Source organism: Saccopteryx leptura, chromosome 2 (assembly GCF_036850995.1).
Source record: "Saccopteryx leptura isolate mSacLep1 chromosome 2, mSacLep1_pri_phased_curated, whole genome shotgun sequence".
NCBI lineage: Eukaryota > Metazoa > Chordata > Mammalia > Chiroptera > Emballonuridae > Saccopteryx > Saccopteryx leptura.
This window is the reverse complement of record NC_089504.1, coordinates 334,470,457-334,487,430: the sequence shown is the minus strand read 5'-3', so window position 1 is coordinate 334,487,430 and position 16,974 is coordinate 334,470,457. Positions and strand designations below refer to the sequence as shown.

The following is a 16,974-nucleotide window of genomic DNA, read 5'->3' as shown; positions in this document are numbered from 1 at the left end:
GTTTATTGTTATAACTAGGACCCAGCCTCCATAAAATGTTAAGATTCACATATCAAGGACTACAAATGCACTGTCCACTACATACCCACTAGTCATGTTTGGCTGTTGGATACTCAGTTTAATATTGTTGTCACAACAACCACATTTCAAGTACTCAGTTGCCACATTTGGCTAGTGGCTACCAAATTAAACAGCATAGATTATGGACATTACCATTTATGTAGACATTTCTATTAGTACTGGTCTAGAAAGTAAGGATTAGAGAATTTTTAAATAAAGTTCTAAGGTTTTAAATAGGAATGGTGAAATGATTATGCCATAAGTATGTAGCTGAAGGTAAAAGGGAGACTTAGTCCTAAACTTGTATTTCAGGAAACATTTTGGGAACAGAAACATTCAGATAAGAAGATCTGAGTCTTATGTTGCTGGGGAAAAGAGAGAGGCAGAAGAAGGGAATTTAGGATGAAGAGAGGGGATTAGGTTTATACTTCCCATCCCCTAACTGCTAGTTTGTTTTTTATTTTTGGTTTTTTTATTTTAGATTTTATTTATTCATTTTAGAGAGAGGAGACAGAGAGAGAGAGAGAGAGAGAAAGGGGGAGGAGCAGAAAGCATCAACTCCCCTATGTGCCTTGACTAGGCAAGCCCGGGGTTTTGAACCAGCGACCTCAGCCTTTCAGTTCGACGCTTTAACCCATTGCGCCACCACAGGTCAGGCTGCTAGTATTTGATTATAAAATTGATGAGACTGAGGAGTCTTGAGAAGGTATATTTGAAGATTATGATTTTGAATATAAAATTAGTGTTTCTGTTATAGTTGTAAGGCCAGCCGTGAAACTCCATAGTGTCACTTAAGAGTTGATTTCTCAGAGTCTTTTAGAATTAGGAAATTGTTGGTGAATACTTTAGCCAAAATAGTTGTACTAGCAATTCCTAGAGGAACATAGTTGTTGCTCTGTTAGAGTGATTAGTAAGTGCTTAGAATGATTGTGTGAGTAATGTAAATAAATTAACCACCTTCATCAGCTGGGAAAATATAGATAATGAAAACAGGTTTAGTGTTGTTAATTTTAATAGTTGGATGGAGTCACATTGTTCCATTTTGTTGTGATAGGTGCCATGGAATATATCAAGATGCTAATGCCTTTTTAATCATGAGGGTTGATCTAGTGATATTTAGAATTAGATTTTGCCACCATTTTGCTTTGAAAAAATTTATCTTCATCTATTTCTAGTACTTTTAAAATTTTTATAGAAAGAAAAATAAAAATCCAACAAAAGCCACAACTTGAACTTCATATTGTGAAAATACTATATATTAAGATGCAGAATATCTTTTTTTTTTATCCCAATTAGTCTTTGTCTATATTTAGCAAAAATGACAGCCTTGCACAGACTCTTGCCTGCAAGTTCTAGTGGTCAAATACAGAAATGCTCATTTTCTTTTTCACTTCTACCAATTTTGAGAATATTCTGAGTGGCCTGACCCATGGTGGCGCAGTGGATAAAGCATCGACCTGGAATGCTGAGGTCGCCAGTTGAAACCCTAGACTTGCCTGGTCAAGACTCATACGGGAGTTGATGCTTCCTGCTCCTCACCCCCTTTTCTCTTCTCTCCTCTCTCCTCTCCTCTCCTCTCCCCTCCTCTCCTCTCCTCTCCTCTCCCCTCCCCTCCCCTCCCCTCCCCTCCCCTCCCCTCCCCTCCCCTCCCCTCCCCTCGTCAAGACTCATACGGGAGTTGATGCTTCCTGCTCCTCACCCCCTTTTCTCTCCTCTCCTCTCCTCTCCTCTCCTCTCCTCTCCTCTCCTCTCCTCTCCTCTCCTCTCCTCTCCTCTCCTCTCCTCTCCTCTCCTCTCCTCTCCTCTCCTCTCCTCTCCTCTCCTCTCCTCTCCTCTCCTCTCCTCTCCTCTCCTCTCCTCTCCTCTCCTCTCCTCTCCTCTCCTCTCCTCTCCTCTCCTCTCCTCTCCTCTCCTCTCCTCTCCTCTCCTCTCCTCTCCTCTCCTCTCCTCTCCTCTCCTCTCCTCTCCTCTCCTCTCCTCTCCTCTCCTCTCCTCTCCTCTCCTCTCCTCTCCTCTCCCCTCCCCTCCCCTCCCCTCCCCTCCCCTCCCCTCCCCTCCCCTCCCCTCCCCTCCCCTCCCCTCCCCTCCCCTCCCCTCCCCTCCCCTCCCCTCCCCTCCCCTCCCCTCCCCTCCCCTCCCCCCTCCCCCCTCCCCCCTCTCCCCTCTCCCCTCTCCCCTTCCCCTTTCCCCTTTCCTTTCCTTTCCTTTCTCTTGCTCTCTGTCTGTCTCTCTCTCTCTCTTCCCTCTCTAAATGAATTAAAAAAATATTCTGAGTGGTTAGAAAATGCTAGTTTGGGCCTTGGCCAGTTAGCACAGTGGTAGAGCATCAGCCCAGCTTGTGTATATTCCAGGTTCAATTCCTAGTCAGGACACACAGGAAAAGCGACCATCTGCTTTTCCAGCCCTCCCCCTCCCCCTTTTTTTCTCTCTCTCCCCCTTTCTCTCCACCCCTCTCTCTTCCCCTCCCACAGCCATGGCTTGATTGGTTGGAGTGCATCTGCCCTGGGCACTGAGAATGGCTCCATGGAACCTCTGTCTCAGTTGCTAAAAATAGCTCAGTTGCTATCATGGGCCCAGATGGGTTGATCATCAGCCCCTAATGGGGTTTGTCAGGTGGATCCTGGTCGGGGCACATGCGAGAGTCTGTCTGTGTCCCTTCTTCTCACTTGGAAAAGAAAAAAGAGAGAAAATGCTATTTTGTAGATGTTTACAAGGTAAATAGACATCAGCACCATTTTACATTTGGATAATCAGAAGGTATATATAATTGTAGTTTTATTGATTTAAATATTGAGGAAAATTATATGAAGACTTCATTTGCTTTCTATATATGATAATGTAACATTTAGTGTTATATTTTTTATAGGTCTGGAATAAAGGAAGAGAAATCAAGGGGTTATTCTGATGAAGTAAGTTCAGAGAACAGACTACCACATGAGAAATGCATTCTCCAGACTGTTGTGAAAGAAGAGGAAAATCCAGATGCAGACAGTGACATTGATGCTGACAGCAGTGAGGATGATGAAATGGAAGAAAATAAAGTGAACTGCAGAAGGGAAAAGAACATAGAGACCTCTGAGAATCACTCCAGGCATCACAGGAATCGAGCCCACTCACGGTCATCTAGTGAAGAAAGAGAACAAAAAGCCCACACAAGAAGTTCCAAGTCCAGAGGACATGAGAAAAGGGAAGATCAACACCAAGACCGACAGCGCAGGGACCAGGAGAGTTATTACACTGACCGTGATTACCGAAAAGAAAAGGATTCCCATAGGCACAGAGAAATCAGTCATAGAGATTCCCACTGGAAGAGGCATGAGCAAGAAGATAAACTGAGGGGAAGAGATCAAAGAGAAAGAAATGACAGAGAATGGAAAAGGGAGAAAAACAGAGAGAAGTATCCCACAAGAGAACAAGAAAAAGATAGACAACAAAATGATCATAACCGACACAGGGAGAAAGGAGCAGAGAAGGAAGAGAAAAGCAAAGAAAAGGAAGAACATACGAAAACAAGGAAAGAAAGATATGAAAACAGAGATAGAGAGAAACAAGAAGTAAGTGTTCATTCTTCAGAAAGAAAGCAAGACAGAAAGGAAAGCAGCCCGGATTCTGGGGCAAAGGATAGGTTTCTTGACCAGGAAAGATCCGACAAAATGAGAACCATGGAAAAGGACAAAGAAAGAAACTCAGAGAAACTCACTAGTTCTGAAACATCACTAGGTGCAAAACAGAGAATCACGGATGAATGTCAAGAGACGGGCAAAGAAGAGAGACCACATGAGGCAGTGAACAAGTTTGCAAAACGGAGCAATGAAGAAACTGTGATGTCAGCTAGAGACAGGTACTTAGCCAGGCAGATGGCACGTGTTAATGCAAAGACATATATTGAGAAAGAAGAAGATTGACCTCCTGGAACATGCTATGTGAGCACATAAAGGACTGTGTTAACAGCGGTGAAATGTATTTTCGATATTCATTTTTGGTTTGGAGTTAAGTCAAAAGTCAGTCCTTTTATCTTGAATGTTTGCTAAATATTTAATGTATATATAATATTTTTACTTATCAGTACCACAATTTTGGTTGTATTCCAGCAACCTAAAGAGTGTGCTAAGTCCTGGTAGGTACTTCATGAGACAAATTAGCTCCACTTACAGCCATTACAAAATAATTTAAACAATTCTAATACTGGTTTTGTTACAGGAACTGTTGGTGCAGTAAATAATCTGTTTCAGATAAAATTAAGTAGATCTGAACATCAAGAGTATTGTTATCCATTGTGTTTTGAAATTTGTATTAAAGTGTAAAATACAGAAAAATATACATCTTGTCTAACTTTTTAGCTCAAGCATACTTGGCTTAAATGAAAATAAAAATAGTTGTATATTTATACTTTTAATTCATGCTCTTATTTTTAAAATAATGTTATTTATGCCACTTTTCCTATTTCATTAAAAATTATTTTAATTCTGATACCTTTGCAAGATAGTAAATTGGTTATATATATAAAGTCAATTTTAGCTAAGTATGAAAAGATAGACATTTAGCCTAAATGAAATTAGCTAAAGATCCAAGTGGCCTATTTATGAACATGTCTTGTTCTATATACTCTAAAAAAATTTAATAAAGCTTATTGCAACTTTCCTTTATGTATCAGAATAAAACTAGATTATCTGTACTAAATCTTTGAAACTTGCCATTTGAAATTAAATACTGTAAATAATTTATTCGTGGGAAATGAATAAATGATACAGAGAAAATAGTTCTCTAATAGGTCTTCCCATTAAGAAAGTGCTATTTATCATTCTTTCATAAAGAGTTACCACATTTTATTTAATTTATTTGTGTGACAGAGACAGTGAGGGACAGATAGGGACATACAGGAAGAGAGAGATGAGAAGCATCAGTTCTTCGTTGTGACACCTTAGTTGTTCATTGGCTTGACCCGGAGGGCTACAGCAGACCGAGTGACCCCTTGCTCGAGCCAGCGACCTTGGGTTCAAGCTGGTGAGTTGTGCTCAAACCAGATGAACCCGCGCTCAAATTGGCGACCATGGGGTTTCAAACCTGGCTCCTCCATGTCCCAGTCCAACGTTCTATCCACTGTGCCAACGCCTGGTCAGGTACCACATTTTATTTTTTAGGATAAACTTAGCTTAATAAGAATATTGACTTTTAGAAAAAATTATATTAAGGATCAAATTTATTTTTAAAGATTTTAGTTATTGATTTTAAAGAGGAGAAAGAGAGGGGTTGTGGAGGAACAGGAAACATCAACTTGTTATTGCTTCTTGTATGTGCCCTAAACCAGGCAAGCCCAGGGTTTCAAACCAATGACCTCAGCATTCCAGGTCAATGCTTTATCCACAGAGCCACCACAGGTCAGGCTAAGTATTTTATTTAGCATTTAGAAATAATTTTATAATGCCTTTAAAATTAGAAAGGACAAATAATAGGAAAGGTAATAATTACCTCTTGGCAGACATTAAATATCAGTTACACCCCAATACTTTAAGATAGATCAACAACAGTGACAAACACTTCAGAAACACTGACTTAAAAAGCATGCGCAGAGAGATGTAGTGTAGTATAATGTATGAGTAAGTTAGGGTGAGATCATGGAAGACAGGCTAAAAATCTTCAACACTGATAGAGAATTCTTTCCTTTGTTAGGGTTTTAACCAGAGCCATATGTTTGAAAGATTTAACCATACAAGATACAGTCTAGGAGAGAGAGTCTAGTCTGAGGGATCTGGTAAGAAGCTGTCGATTTCCCTCTTCCAGTGGTTCAGAGTCACAAAGCACCTAGGATGCTTTAGTTAGGAAAAGCTATATACAGTTGACCATTGAACAACACTGGTTTGAACTGTGTGGATCCAATTATATACAGATTTTTTTCAGTAAATACTGTAAATACCTAGTAACATTTGTGATACGGGAGAGGTACGTACAGGGCTCCTAGAGATTGTTTCTTGACCTGTATGGTAGTTACTTGACTGTTCACTCATTCTTTCCATTGTAATTATGTGCATAATATATCTCACAGTAAATGCTTTTGTAATCTTACATTTTTAATATATGAGTCGGAGGAACTGTTGGCCATCCTGGTTAATCTTAGTCATTACAGGAAGAATCTACCATATAGACATTAGTACATTGAATGGCTTATGCAGCAATTCTTTAACAATATATTATTTGGACCAGTGTGAATAAGAGATTAATTGAATTTGTTGCTAGATGTGTGTTTTTTTAAATAGATGAGGCCTAAAATAATGAACTTAAAGAAATCTTATTAATTGGTAAAACAGCTGACTTTAGTTTTCAATAACATGTAACAAAATACTTTTTATTTTGAGAGAGAGAAAGAAACCAACTTGTTCCACTTAGTTGTGCACCCACTGATTGCCTCTCATGTGCCTTCACTGGGGCTTGATCCACTGCGCCACCAACCAGGGCACTGACTCAAAATATCTTCATTTTAATTCTCCCTCTCCTTGTTTATTCTTACTCCAATCATACCAGCTACCTAATGCTGTTTCATGATAAATCTACTTTCTCACATACTAGTTGCTTTGCCTGGAATACCATGTTTTGCCTAGCTCCCATTTTTTTAAAACTAAAGTGCCACTGCCTCCAGAAAGCTTCATTTAATACCTGTCTTTGAGCAACACTTCTGTTTCCTTTGCATTCTGTCCTTTAACTATCACAGTGTTATAATTATAGCAATAGTATGTTAGCTACTTGAGGGCAAAGAGCCAATCTCAGTTTTATATTTTCAGTGCCTACTGCAGGGTGGGGCAAAGTAGGTTTACAGTTGTTCGTATGGAAATTAATACAATACCTAATAACAAGAACAAACTGTTTGGCGTGCTTACAACTGTAAATCTACTTTTACCCCACCCTGTATAATGCTGGCATGAGTGAAGATTTAGAAGTTTTTATTTCATTGTTTTAACTTGGTTACAGGAAAGAAGACCTGGCCCTTTGGGTCAGATTAGGGCCAGCTGGTAGTGTGTGGGTTCTTGACTTTGGCAGGAAAGATTTCACAATATAAGTCCAGGTCATTTTGAGAGTATGTTTATTAGAACTGGGGACAGTGAAACAAGGAAGGGCCAAGAAGCAATGGGAAAGAGACAAGGTGGGGCTGCTGTGAGCTCACTGGAGACTCAGAAGGATTGGAAACAGAGTCAGGGATTTAGCCCGGGACAAGTTGCTGCTGCACACTGTTCCCCTGGTTGCAAGACTCATGAGGACCCTTAGAGTTTAGGAGAAAGTAAAAAGTTCATAAAGCTGAGAAGGGATATGGGCATGCTCTAGACTTGTGCTGGTTTCTTTAAAAGGTTTTTAAAGGCTGGGAATTTAGGGGAGATCTTAGGGAAGAGCTCAGTAAAATAATCAGCTTTTACGGGTGTGCCCTTCTTCATGGCTGTGGTCTTCACTGATGGTCAGCGCTGGGATAGGGTGTCATTAGTCATTGCAGCTGGTCCTGGCGTTGCCCATCTAGTTTTACTACTTTTCTGGGCCTGGAACTAAAATATTACTAAGCCTGGATGTTATTTGTGGGAGTTGACCTTCTGTATACTCTAAATTGTTCAGCCAGTTGGGCAAGGAATTTTCCTAGCTTCTTACTATACTGCCTCAAACTTCATTTGCCTTAGTATCTGTTAAATATTTCTTAGAATTAGAAATTTTAAACTGAAATGGCCTTAGACATCTAACAGCCCCTGCAATTTAAGGTTTTTTTTAAGGCACTGTGACATGTTTGAGACGAGACTTGGAAGTCTTGGGTCTACCACTTGCTGCTTAATCTTGGGCAAATTATTTGTTCCCTATGCTTTATTTTTTGCCTTATTTGTGAAATGGAGATAACTGTCTCCATAAAATAGCTTGAAATGATGTGTGTAACGCTGTGCCTGACTGACGGCACACAGTAAATATTAGTATTTATCATCATAGTTACATTTCTGCCCATGAGGAGATGGGGCCAGTAAAGTTGAGTGACTTATCTAAGGTTACTTTGGTAGCAGCTGAGAAGGGACTTGAGCCCTTCTCAATCCTATCTAGTTCTTTTCACGGGTATGAAAAGTTTTTTGCTTTTGGCAAAATGTGTGACATGAGCCATACTTAATAACGATGGAGGGAAACCGGGCTAGACGAGTGAATGTATTTTCATGCATTCAGCAAATTGGGGGCTATATGACAAATGTAGAGTTTTGTTAATTGTGTTAAGACAGAGCTTTAAAGAAGAATTAAAGGAATAGTTAGCAGGAAAAGTTGGGGTTTTGGAAAAAGCGTAAGAATATACTTTAATACTAAAGTTTCTGCCCTAGAAAATGCTTTGTTCAAACTGCCAATCCCACTAGACTGCTTGCTAATCCCACTCTTCATTCTGCCCCTTAAAGAAAGTGATAGCTCTTTTAGGCTATATGTGTAACTATGTATTAATGTAAACTAGTCCTCTTCCCTTTTTACCATCCCTAATGATTCAGCCCATAAGCCATTATATGGGGCTCAGGAAGGGAAAGCTACCATGGCCCAGAGCTGGGTGTCACCAAAACACAGTGAAGAAGAGCATTGTGTAGGAGCAGCCCAGATGAGGGTAAGGGGTGATCCACACAGAGATGAGGCCCATGCAGAATGTCAGAGCCCAAGTGGGGAAGGGAAGGCAGTGGGTGGCTGTGGTGACTGCCTAACAGGGGTTTTTGGTCTGCGCAGGGTAAGAAGGGCATTTGTAGAGGGGGCAGTCCCAGCAAGAGTTGTCAGAACCTGAATGGGATTTAGAGGGTGGTGGCAGCAGCAACGGAATATTGCTTATATGCAGGGATACTGATAAATGTATTCAGGATAATGGGAACCAGGTTTACTCACTGTCCTAGAAGGAGTTCTAAATAGGAAGAGAGCAAACTAGAATGAACTTTGTAGTTTGGTGTTGGAACTGGAGATAATGGTGTGAACTCATAGTTTTCATGATAGAGAAATAATTACAGATGCGAATGTGTGTGACAGCACACACTAGTATAGTCCAGTGAGAGGACTTGGTATTAGTGACACCCCAATAGCAATGAGCGTAAGCTAGCACCTAGATCTTGGTTTCTAAATACAGTCTTCACTAAAAGGAATCGGCTTCTTAGAGAAGTGGCTGTGGCAGAGAGTATAAGATGTACTGAAATATCTTACTCCAGAAAGGAAGTTTTTCAAGAATTAGGGGAACGTGTCAAAAGGAGACAGTCAGCATGAAAGGACTCACTCCCACTGGCTAGATGTGGGACAATTTGAGCATTGAAATAATAATGGGTTATCCACTGAATAAAAATCTGTAAAAAGAAAAAAAAAAGAAAAAAAAGAATGGAAAGTTAGATAAGGAACAGGATATTTGCACAGTCTCAGAATAATCCCTCCCTTCAAAATACTAATTACAAAAAAAAGAATGCAGTGGAAAACCTGGCAAACACTACCTTACTCAGGTGATTGAAATGAACCACCAGTATGAGGACAAATCAAATCGTGTTCCACCGGCTAGGATGTGGTGAGAACAGAACATCATTCCCATGATGTTTCTGCCAAAAACGCATATCCTGAATCTAATCCTGAGGAATCAATCATCAAACAAATCAAATTGGGCATTTTAAAGTGTCAAATTCTTGAAAGTCCAAGAAAGACTGGGAAATATTTCCAGACAGAAAGAAACAGACATGAAACTTAAAGAAAAAGTATGATTGGGGAGTGTATTCCTTTTGTTAAAAAGACATTATTGGCCCTGGCTGGTTGTCTCTGGTAGAGCATCGGCCTGGCGTGCAGGAGTCCCGGGTTCAATTCCCGGCCAGGGCACACAGGAGAAGCACCTATCTGCTTCTCCACTCCTCCACAAGAGAAGCACCTATCTGCTTCTCCACTCCTCCCCCTCTCTTTCCTCTCTGTCTCTTCACCTCCCTCAGCCGAGGCTCCATTGGAGCAGAGTTGGCCCGGGCGCTGAGGATGGCTCTATGGCCTCTGCCTCAGGCGCTAGAATGGCTCTGGTCGCAACAGACCAACGCCCCAGTTGGGCAGAGCATCGCCCCCTGGTAGGCATGCCGGGTGGATCCCAGTCGGGCGCATGCGGGAGTCTGTCTGACTGCCTCCCCGTTTCCAACCTCAGAAAAATACAAAAAAAAAAAAAGACATTATTGAATGGGGTCTAAGATTAGATGACAGTAATATAGTAAAGTTGTCTTCCTGATGTTGCTATGTTGCTGGTTGTATTGTGGTTATGTAGGAGAATGCATGTCCTTGTTTGTTGAGAACATACCCCTCATGACTTTGTTGAATTTAGTATCTTTTTTTATACTTTTGTAGATGATGATTTTAAAGACAGACATGCAAATAACCTTTGGCCAGCAATCAGAAAACCTAGGCATAAGGCCTGTTCTGGAACTTGCCAGCTGTGTGAACTTGGGTAAATCAATTAACCCCTACGAACCTCAGGCTCCTCATCAGCAAAACTGGGGAAATAACACCTGTCTCTGAGCTCTGATGATCAAATGAGTTGGTATATGTGAAAGCACATAAGTCTGCACAAATTGCAAAGAATTATAATTAGCTTTACTGAAATTTATTTTTTTATTTTAAATTTTTTTACGAGACAGAGAGTCAGAGTGAGGGATAGTGAGGGACAGACAGGAATGGAGAGAGATGAGAAGCATCAATCATTAGTTTTTCGTTGCGCGTTGCGACTTCTTAGTTGTTCATTGATTGCTTTCTCATATGTGCCTTGACCACGGGCCTTCAGCAGACCGAGTAACCCCTTGCTTGAGCCAGCGACCTTGGGTCCAAGCTGGTAAATTTTTGCTCAAACCAGATGAGCACGTAGGTGGGACATAAAAGTGAGACTAAGAGACATTGATGAGAGTGTGGTGGTTACGGGGAGAGGGGGGAGAGGGAGAGGGATAGGGGGAGGGGGAGGGGCACAAAGAAAACTAGATAGAAGGTGACAGAGGACAATCTGACTTTGGGTAATGGATATGCAACATAATTGAACGACAAGATAACCTGGACATGTTATATTTGAATATATGTATCCTGATTTATTGATGTTGCTCCATTAAAAAAATAAAATTATTAAAAAAAAAGAAAAAAAAGATGAGCCCATGCTCAAGCTGGCAATCTCGGGGCCTCCGCATCCCAGTCTGACGCTCTATCCACTGCACCACCGCCTGGTCAGGCAGCTTTATTGAAATTTAATGTCTCTAATTCTAGATAGTTTTGATGCTAAATATTGGCAAATGCCAAGCAGTGATGTCTTGGGGGATGTGTATATGTTTTGACAATTATACAATTAAAATTTTTATTTTAACCTTAAGAATTTGGAAGTTTCTTTTTAAACGAGACTGAACAAATTATCATGTTAGAGTTATGACAGTTGGTTCACATCATAAGGCACTGATGTCTCACAATCTGACTTGGAGCATTTTTGACTAAATTACTGCATAAGGGGCATTCTATGCATCTTAAAGAGGGAACTCTACTTTTATACAAATAAAACTCATTTAATTTGCTACATTTTAAAAATGGCCTGACCAGGCAGTGGCACAGTGGATAGAGCATTGGACTGGGATGCAGAGGTCCCAGGTTCGAGACCCCAACGTCACCAGCTTGAGCATGGGCTCATCTGGTTTGAGCAAAATCCCACCAGCTTGAGCCCAAGGTCACTGGCTCCAGCAAGGGGTTACTTGGTCTACTGAAGGCCCACGGTCAAGGCACAAAGGAGAAAGCAATTAATGAACAACTAAGGTGTTGCAACGCGCAATGAAAAAAACTAATGATTGATGCCTCTCATCTCTCTCCGTTCCTGTCTGTCTGTCCCTGTCTATCCCTCTCTCTGACTCACTCTCTGTCTCTGTAAAAAAAATAAAATAAATTTAAAAATGTATCATTAGTCTTTCGTTGCAACACCTTGTTGTTCATCAATTGCCCTCTCATATGTACCTTGACCGTGGGCCTTCAGCAGATGGAGTAACCTCTTGCTCGAGCCAGCAACCTTGGGTCCAAGCTGGTGAGCTCTGCTCAAACCAGATGAGCCTCCACTCAAGCCGGCGATCCCGGGGTCCTGAACCTGGGTCCTCCGCATCCCAGTCCGACGCTCTATCCACTGCGCCACCGCCTGGTCAGGCTAAATTTATTTTATATATATAAATTTATTTTATATATATATATATGTTTAGCAAGAGCGAGAGACAGACAGCCAGGGACAGACAGATAAGAAGGGAGAGAGATAAGAAACATCAACCCACAGTTGCAGTACTTTAGTTGTTCATTGATTACTTTCCATATGTGCCTTAACTGAGGGGCTGCAGCTGAGCCAGTGACCCCTTGCTCAAACCAGCAACCTTGAGCCAGTGACCTTGAACTTCAAGCCAGCAACCTTAGGGCTCAAGCTAGCAACCACAAGGTCATGTCTATGATCTTATGCTCAATCTGGCGACCCTGCACTCAAGCTGTTAAGCTACACTCAAGCTGGATGAGCCCATGCTCAAGCATACAACCCAGGAGTTTCAAACCTGGGTCCTCAGCATCCCAGACTGATGCTCCATCCACTGCAGCACTACCTGGTCAGGCTTATTTTTATATTTTTTGTTGTTCTTTACTTGATTTTTTAACAATACCACTCTAAAATGCCCTCAAGGCAGAAAAGAAGGAATACCATGACTACCCAAGAAAGAGACACAGTTCAGAAAGTAAATGAAAAATCTCCAGAAAGCAATCTCAATCACATGGAAACCTTGGAGTTAAACAATAGAGAATTCAAAATTGGAAGTTCTGAAAATACTCAATGAGATGCAAGAAAATACCAATAGGCAACTTAATGAGCTCAGAAAACATATCTCACCAAGGAGATTGAAACTTTAAAGACAGAGATGAGGCCTGACCTGTGGTGGCGCAGTGGATAAAGCGTCAACCTGGAATGCTGAGGTTGCCGGTTCAAAACCCTGGGCTTGCCTGGTCAAGGCACATATGGGAGTTGATGCTTCCTGCTCCTCCCCCCCCCCATTCTCTCTCCTCTCTAAAAATTAATAAAAGTAAAAAAAAAAATTAAAAAAATAAAAAATAAATAAATAAAGACAGAGATGAGCCCTGGCCGGTTAGCTAGTGGATAGAGTATCAGCCTGGCATGTGGACATCCTGGGTTGATCCCCAATCAGAGCACACATGAGAAGTGACCATCTGCTTCTCTTCACCACCCTCTCCCCCTTCTCTCTTTTTTTCCCTCTTTCAGCCAGTGGGGAAGGGAAAAGAGATGCTTGATTCAAGCATCAGCTTCAGGCACTAAAAATAGCTTGGTTGATTCAGCATCAGCCCTAGATGGGTGTTGCTGGGTGGATCTCAGTCAGGAGCATGCAGGAGTCTGTCTCTCTATCTCCCTTCCTCTCACTTAAAAACAACAAAGAGCCTGACCAGGAGGTGATGCAGTGGATAGAGCGTCGGACTGGGATGCAGAGGACCCAGGTTCGAGACCCCGAGGTTGCCAGCTTGAGCGCAGGCTCATCTGGTTTGAGCAAAAGCTCACCAGCTTGGACCCAAGGTCGCTGGCTTGAGCAAGGGGTTACTCAGTCTGCTGAAGGCCCACGGTCAAGGCACATATGAGAAAGCAATCAGTGAACAACTAAGGTCTCGCAACGAAAAACTGATGATTGATGCTTCTCAACTCTCTCCGTTCCTGTCTGTCCCTGTCTATCCCTCTCTCCGACTCTCTCTCTGTTCCTGAAAAAAAAAACACCAACACAACAAAGAAACACAGTTCAATACATAAACTGAAAAATGAGCTAGCAAGTTTAGCTAATAGGACAGAACAGATAGAGGAGGGAATCAGTGACATTGAAGACAGGCAAGTAGAGATGATAAAGAGGGAAGAAGAGAGAGAGAGACTCGAGAATTTTTTAAAATGAGAGAGCTCTATAAGAATTGTCTGACTCCATCAGAAAGAGCAGTATAAGAATAATGGGTATTTCAGAAGAAGAGAGGGAGAAGGGAATAGAGAGACTATTCAAACAAATAATTGATGAGAACTTCCCAAGCCTCTGGAAAGAGTTAGATCCTTGAATCCAAGGAACAAACAGAATGTCTAGTTACCTCAACCCAAATAGGCGTTCTCCAAGGCACATTGTAATAAAATGTCAAAAATCAATGACAAAAAATAATCCTCAAGGTAGCTAGGGAAAAGAATTTAACATATAAAGAAAGGCTCATCAGGTTATCATCAGACTTCTCAGCAGAAACACTACAAGCCAGAAGAGAGTGGATCCAAGCATTCAAAGTACTGAAAGAGAGGAATTATCAACCAAGAATACTACATCCTTCAAAGTTGTCCTTCAGATATGAAGGAGAAATAAAAACTTTTCCAGATATACGAAAGCTGAGGGAATTTATCACCAGAAAACCCCCACTGCAGGAAATACTCAAGGGGGTTATTTACTGGATATAAAAAACAAAACAACACAAAACTACAAGTAAAAGCTCCAATAAGGTTAAATATAAACAAAGATAATCTTTGAAAACATAATATAAAAGGGGAGGGATAAAGGTCTGAAGTAGCAAAGGTAACCACCCATGAAAAAACCAAAACTGAAATACATAGCTTAAGAAAAGATCACCTCACACCTGTTAGATTGTTATCAACAAGACAGGTCATAAAAAGTGTTGGAGAGGCTGTGGAGAAAAAGGAACCCTCATTCACTGCTGGTGGGAATGCAAAGTAGTACAACCATTATGGAAGAAGGAATGGTGGTTCCTCAAAAAATTAAGAATAGGGTTACCATATGACCCAGCAATCTCTTTACTGGGTATTTACCAAAAAAACAAACAAAAAAACTCGAAAGCATTGGTACACAAAGACACATGCACTCCCACGTTCATCACAGCATTATTCACGGTGACCAAGACATGGAAACAATCTAAGTGTCCCTCAATAGAAGATTGGATAAAGAAGATAAGGTATATATATACACACACACACACACACACACACACACACAATGGAATACTGCTCAGCCATAGAAATTATAATATATTGTCACTTACAACAATATGGATGGACCTTGAAAACATTATACTAAATGAAATAAGTAAATCAGAAAAAGCTAAGAACTATATGATTTTACACATAGGTGGGACACAAAACTGAGATTCATGGACATAGATAAAAGTGAAATAGTTACCTGGGGGGAGAGTGAGGGGGAGAGGAGATAAGAGACAAATATACAGCGACGGAAAATGATTTGACTTTGGGTGATGGGCACACAACGCAATAAACAGCTTCAATGCTATAGAGATGTTCACTGAAACCCTATTTACTCTTGTTGATTATTGTCACCCCATTAAATTTAATTTAAAAATAAAAAAATTTAAAAAAGAAACAATACTGAATAGATTGCAACTTTATGATACAAAAGGACATATTTGAGGCCCCATCCTAAAATGCTTATCTTGTTCAATGTGAGAAATGCCTACTAAACCAATTAAGGGGTTATTATTTTATTCTAGTAGAGGAAATAAAATTTAAGTTTACCTTTCTTTACAAATTTCCAGATTTTAAGAAGAATGGAGACCAGTTGGCTTAGTGGATAGAGCATTGGCCCGACATATGGACATTCCAGGTTTGATTCCCAGTCAGGGCACACAAGAGAAGTGACCATCTGCTTCTTCCCCCTCCCTCTCCCACTTCTCTCACTCTTCCTCTCCCTCATCCAGTGGCTCGATTGGTTTGAGTGTCAGCACTGGGTGCTAAGGATAGCTTAGTTGTTCTGAGCATCTGCCTCAATCACTAAAAATAGCTCAGTTGATTCAGCATTGGCCTAAGACAGGGGTAAGGGGGGTTGCCTGGTGGATCCCAGTCAAGGTTCATGCAGGAGTCTGTCTATCTCTCTTCGAAAGGAAGAAAGAAAGGAAAGAAGAAAGGAAGGAAGGAAGGAAGGAAGGAAGGAAGGAAGGAAGGAAGGAAGGAAGGAAGGAAGGAAGGAAGGAAGGAAGAAAGGAAGGGGAAAGAAGAAAGAAAGAAAGAAAGAAAGAAAGAAAGAAAGAAAGAAAGAAAGAAAGAAAGAAAGAAAGAAAGAAAGAAAGAAAGAAAGAAAGAAAGAAAGAAAGAAAGAGAAAGAGAGAAAGAAAGAAAGAAAAGAACAGAGAAATTAGTTTGGTCACCAGGTGTGTTTCTGCCTTTAATGTAGTTATCTGAACTTTGAAATATTGTTTCTCATTAAAATTTAGAGACAGTTAAGCAATGAGGGAAAAGGGTGATACTACAGAAAATACAAAAAAAAAATTTAGAGCTTTGAAATAGTTATTCCATGGAACTAAACAACAAATTTTAATAAATATCATTGACTTATCTCTGATATTGAAGAACAAATTCTGACTGTTTCAAGTAGACCAGACAAGCTTTCGACAGTATAGGGATATTCCCAGTCTTGACATTTCTTTTTTCATATTTGAATTTATAAATTTCATTCTCTAACATGCTTTTCAAGCAAGCACTAAGCTCACCTTCCTAATTTATAGCCTTTTTTTTTTTTTGTAACTCTCCTTGTGTTTTAAATAATGTGTGACCTCCATGGTAACTTTAAAATATACAGCTTCTTTCCACTTAGCATACAACTGTTCTGCTTTTATTACATTACTCGTGGGGATGACAGACTGTAGCTTAGTCTCAGTGAGAAACCCACTGCTCCTCTTCCCCACCCCTCCCTAACAAAAACAAAAAAGGAAGGGTGAAAATGCCCTCTGATTGCTGGTGTGTTTAATGGTATCTTAAGCACCAGGTGTTGATTTAGGAGTAAAGGGATGTGCTGAGAAAGGAACCGGGCTCGGATTGTACCATCGGGTGACTAAGCATTTTCTAAAGATATGCCTAAGAGGCCCTGGCCGGTTGGCTCAGTGGTGGAGCGTCGGCCT

The 16,974-nt window shown here is 40.8% G+C and overlaps 1 protein-coding gene across 3 annotated transcripts in view; it reads left to right on the top strand.

Moving 5' to 3' along the window:
* NSRP1 (nuclear speckle splicing regulatory protein 1) overlaps positions 1-4,456 on the top strand; it is a 32,419-nt gene extending 27,963 nt beyond the window's left edge. For all 3 annotated transcript variants that reach the window (XM_066363599.1, XM_066363601.1, XM_066363600.1), the window contains one exon: positions 2,927-4,456. In XM_066363599.1, coding sequence (XP_066219696.1) covers positions 2,927-3,965 — 1,039 coding nt within the window. In that variant the 3' untranslated portion in view covers positions 3,966-4,456. The remainder of the gene's footprint in view (positions 1-2,926) is intronic.
* The last annotated feature ends 12,518 nt before the right edge of the window (positions 4,457-16,974 follow it).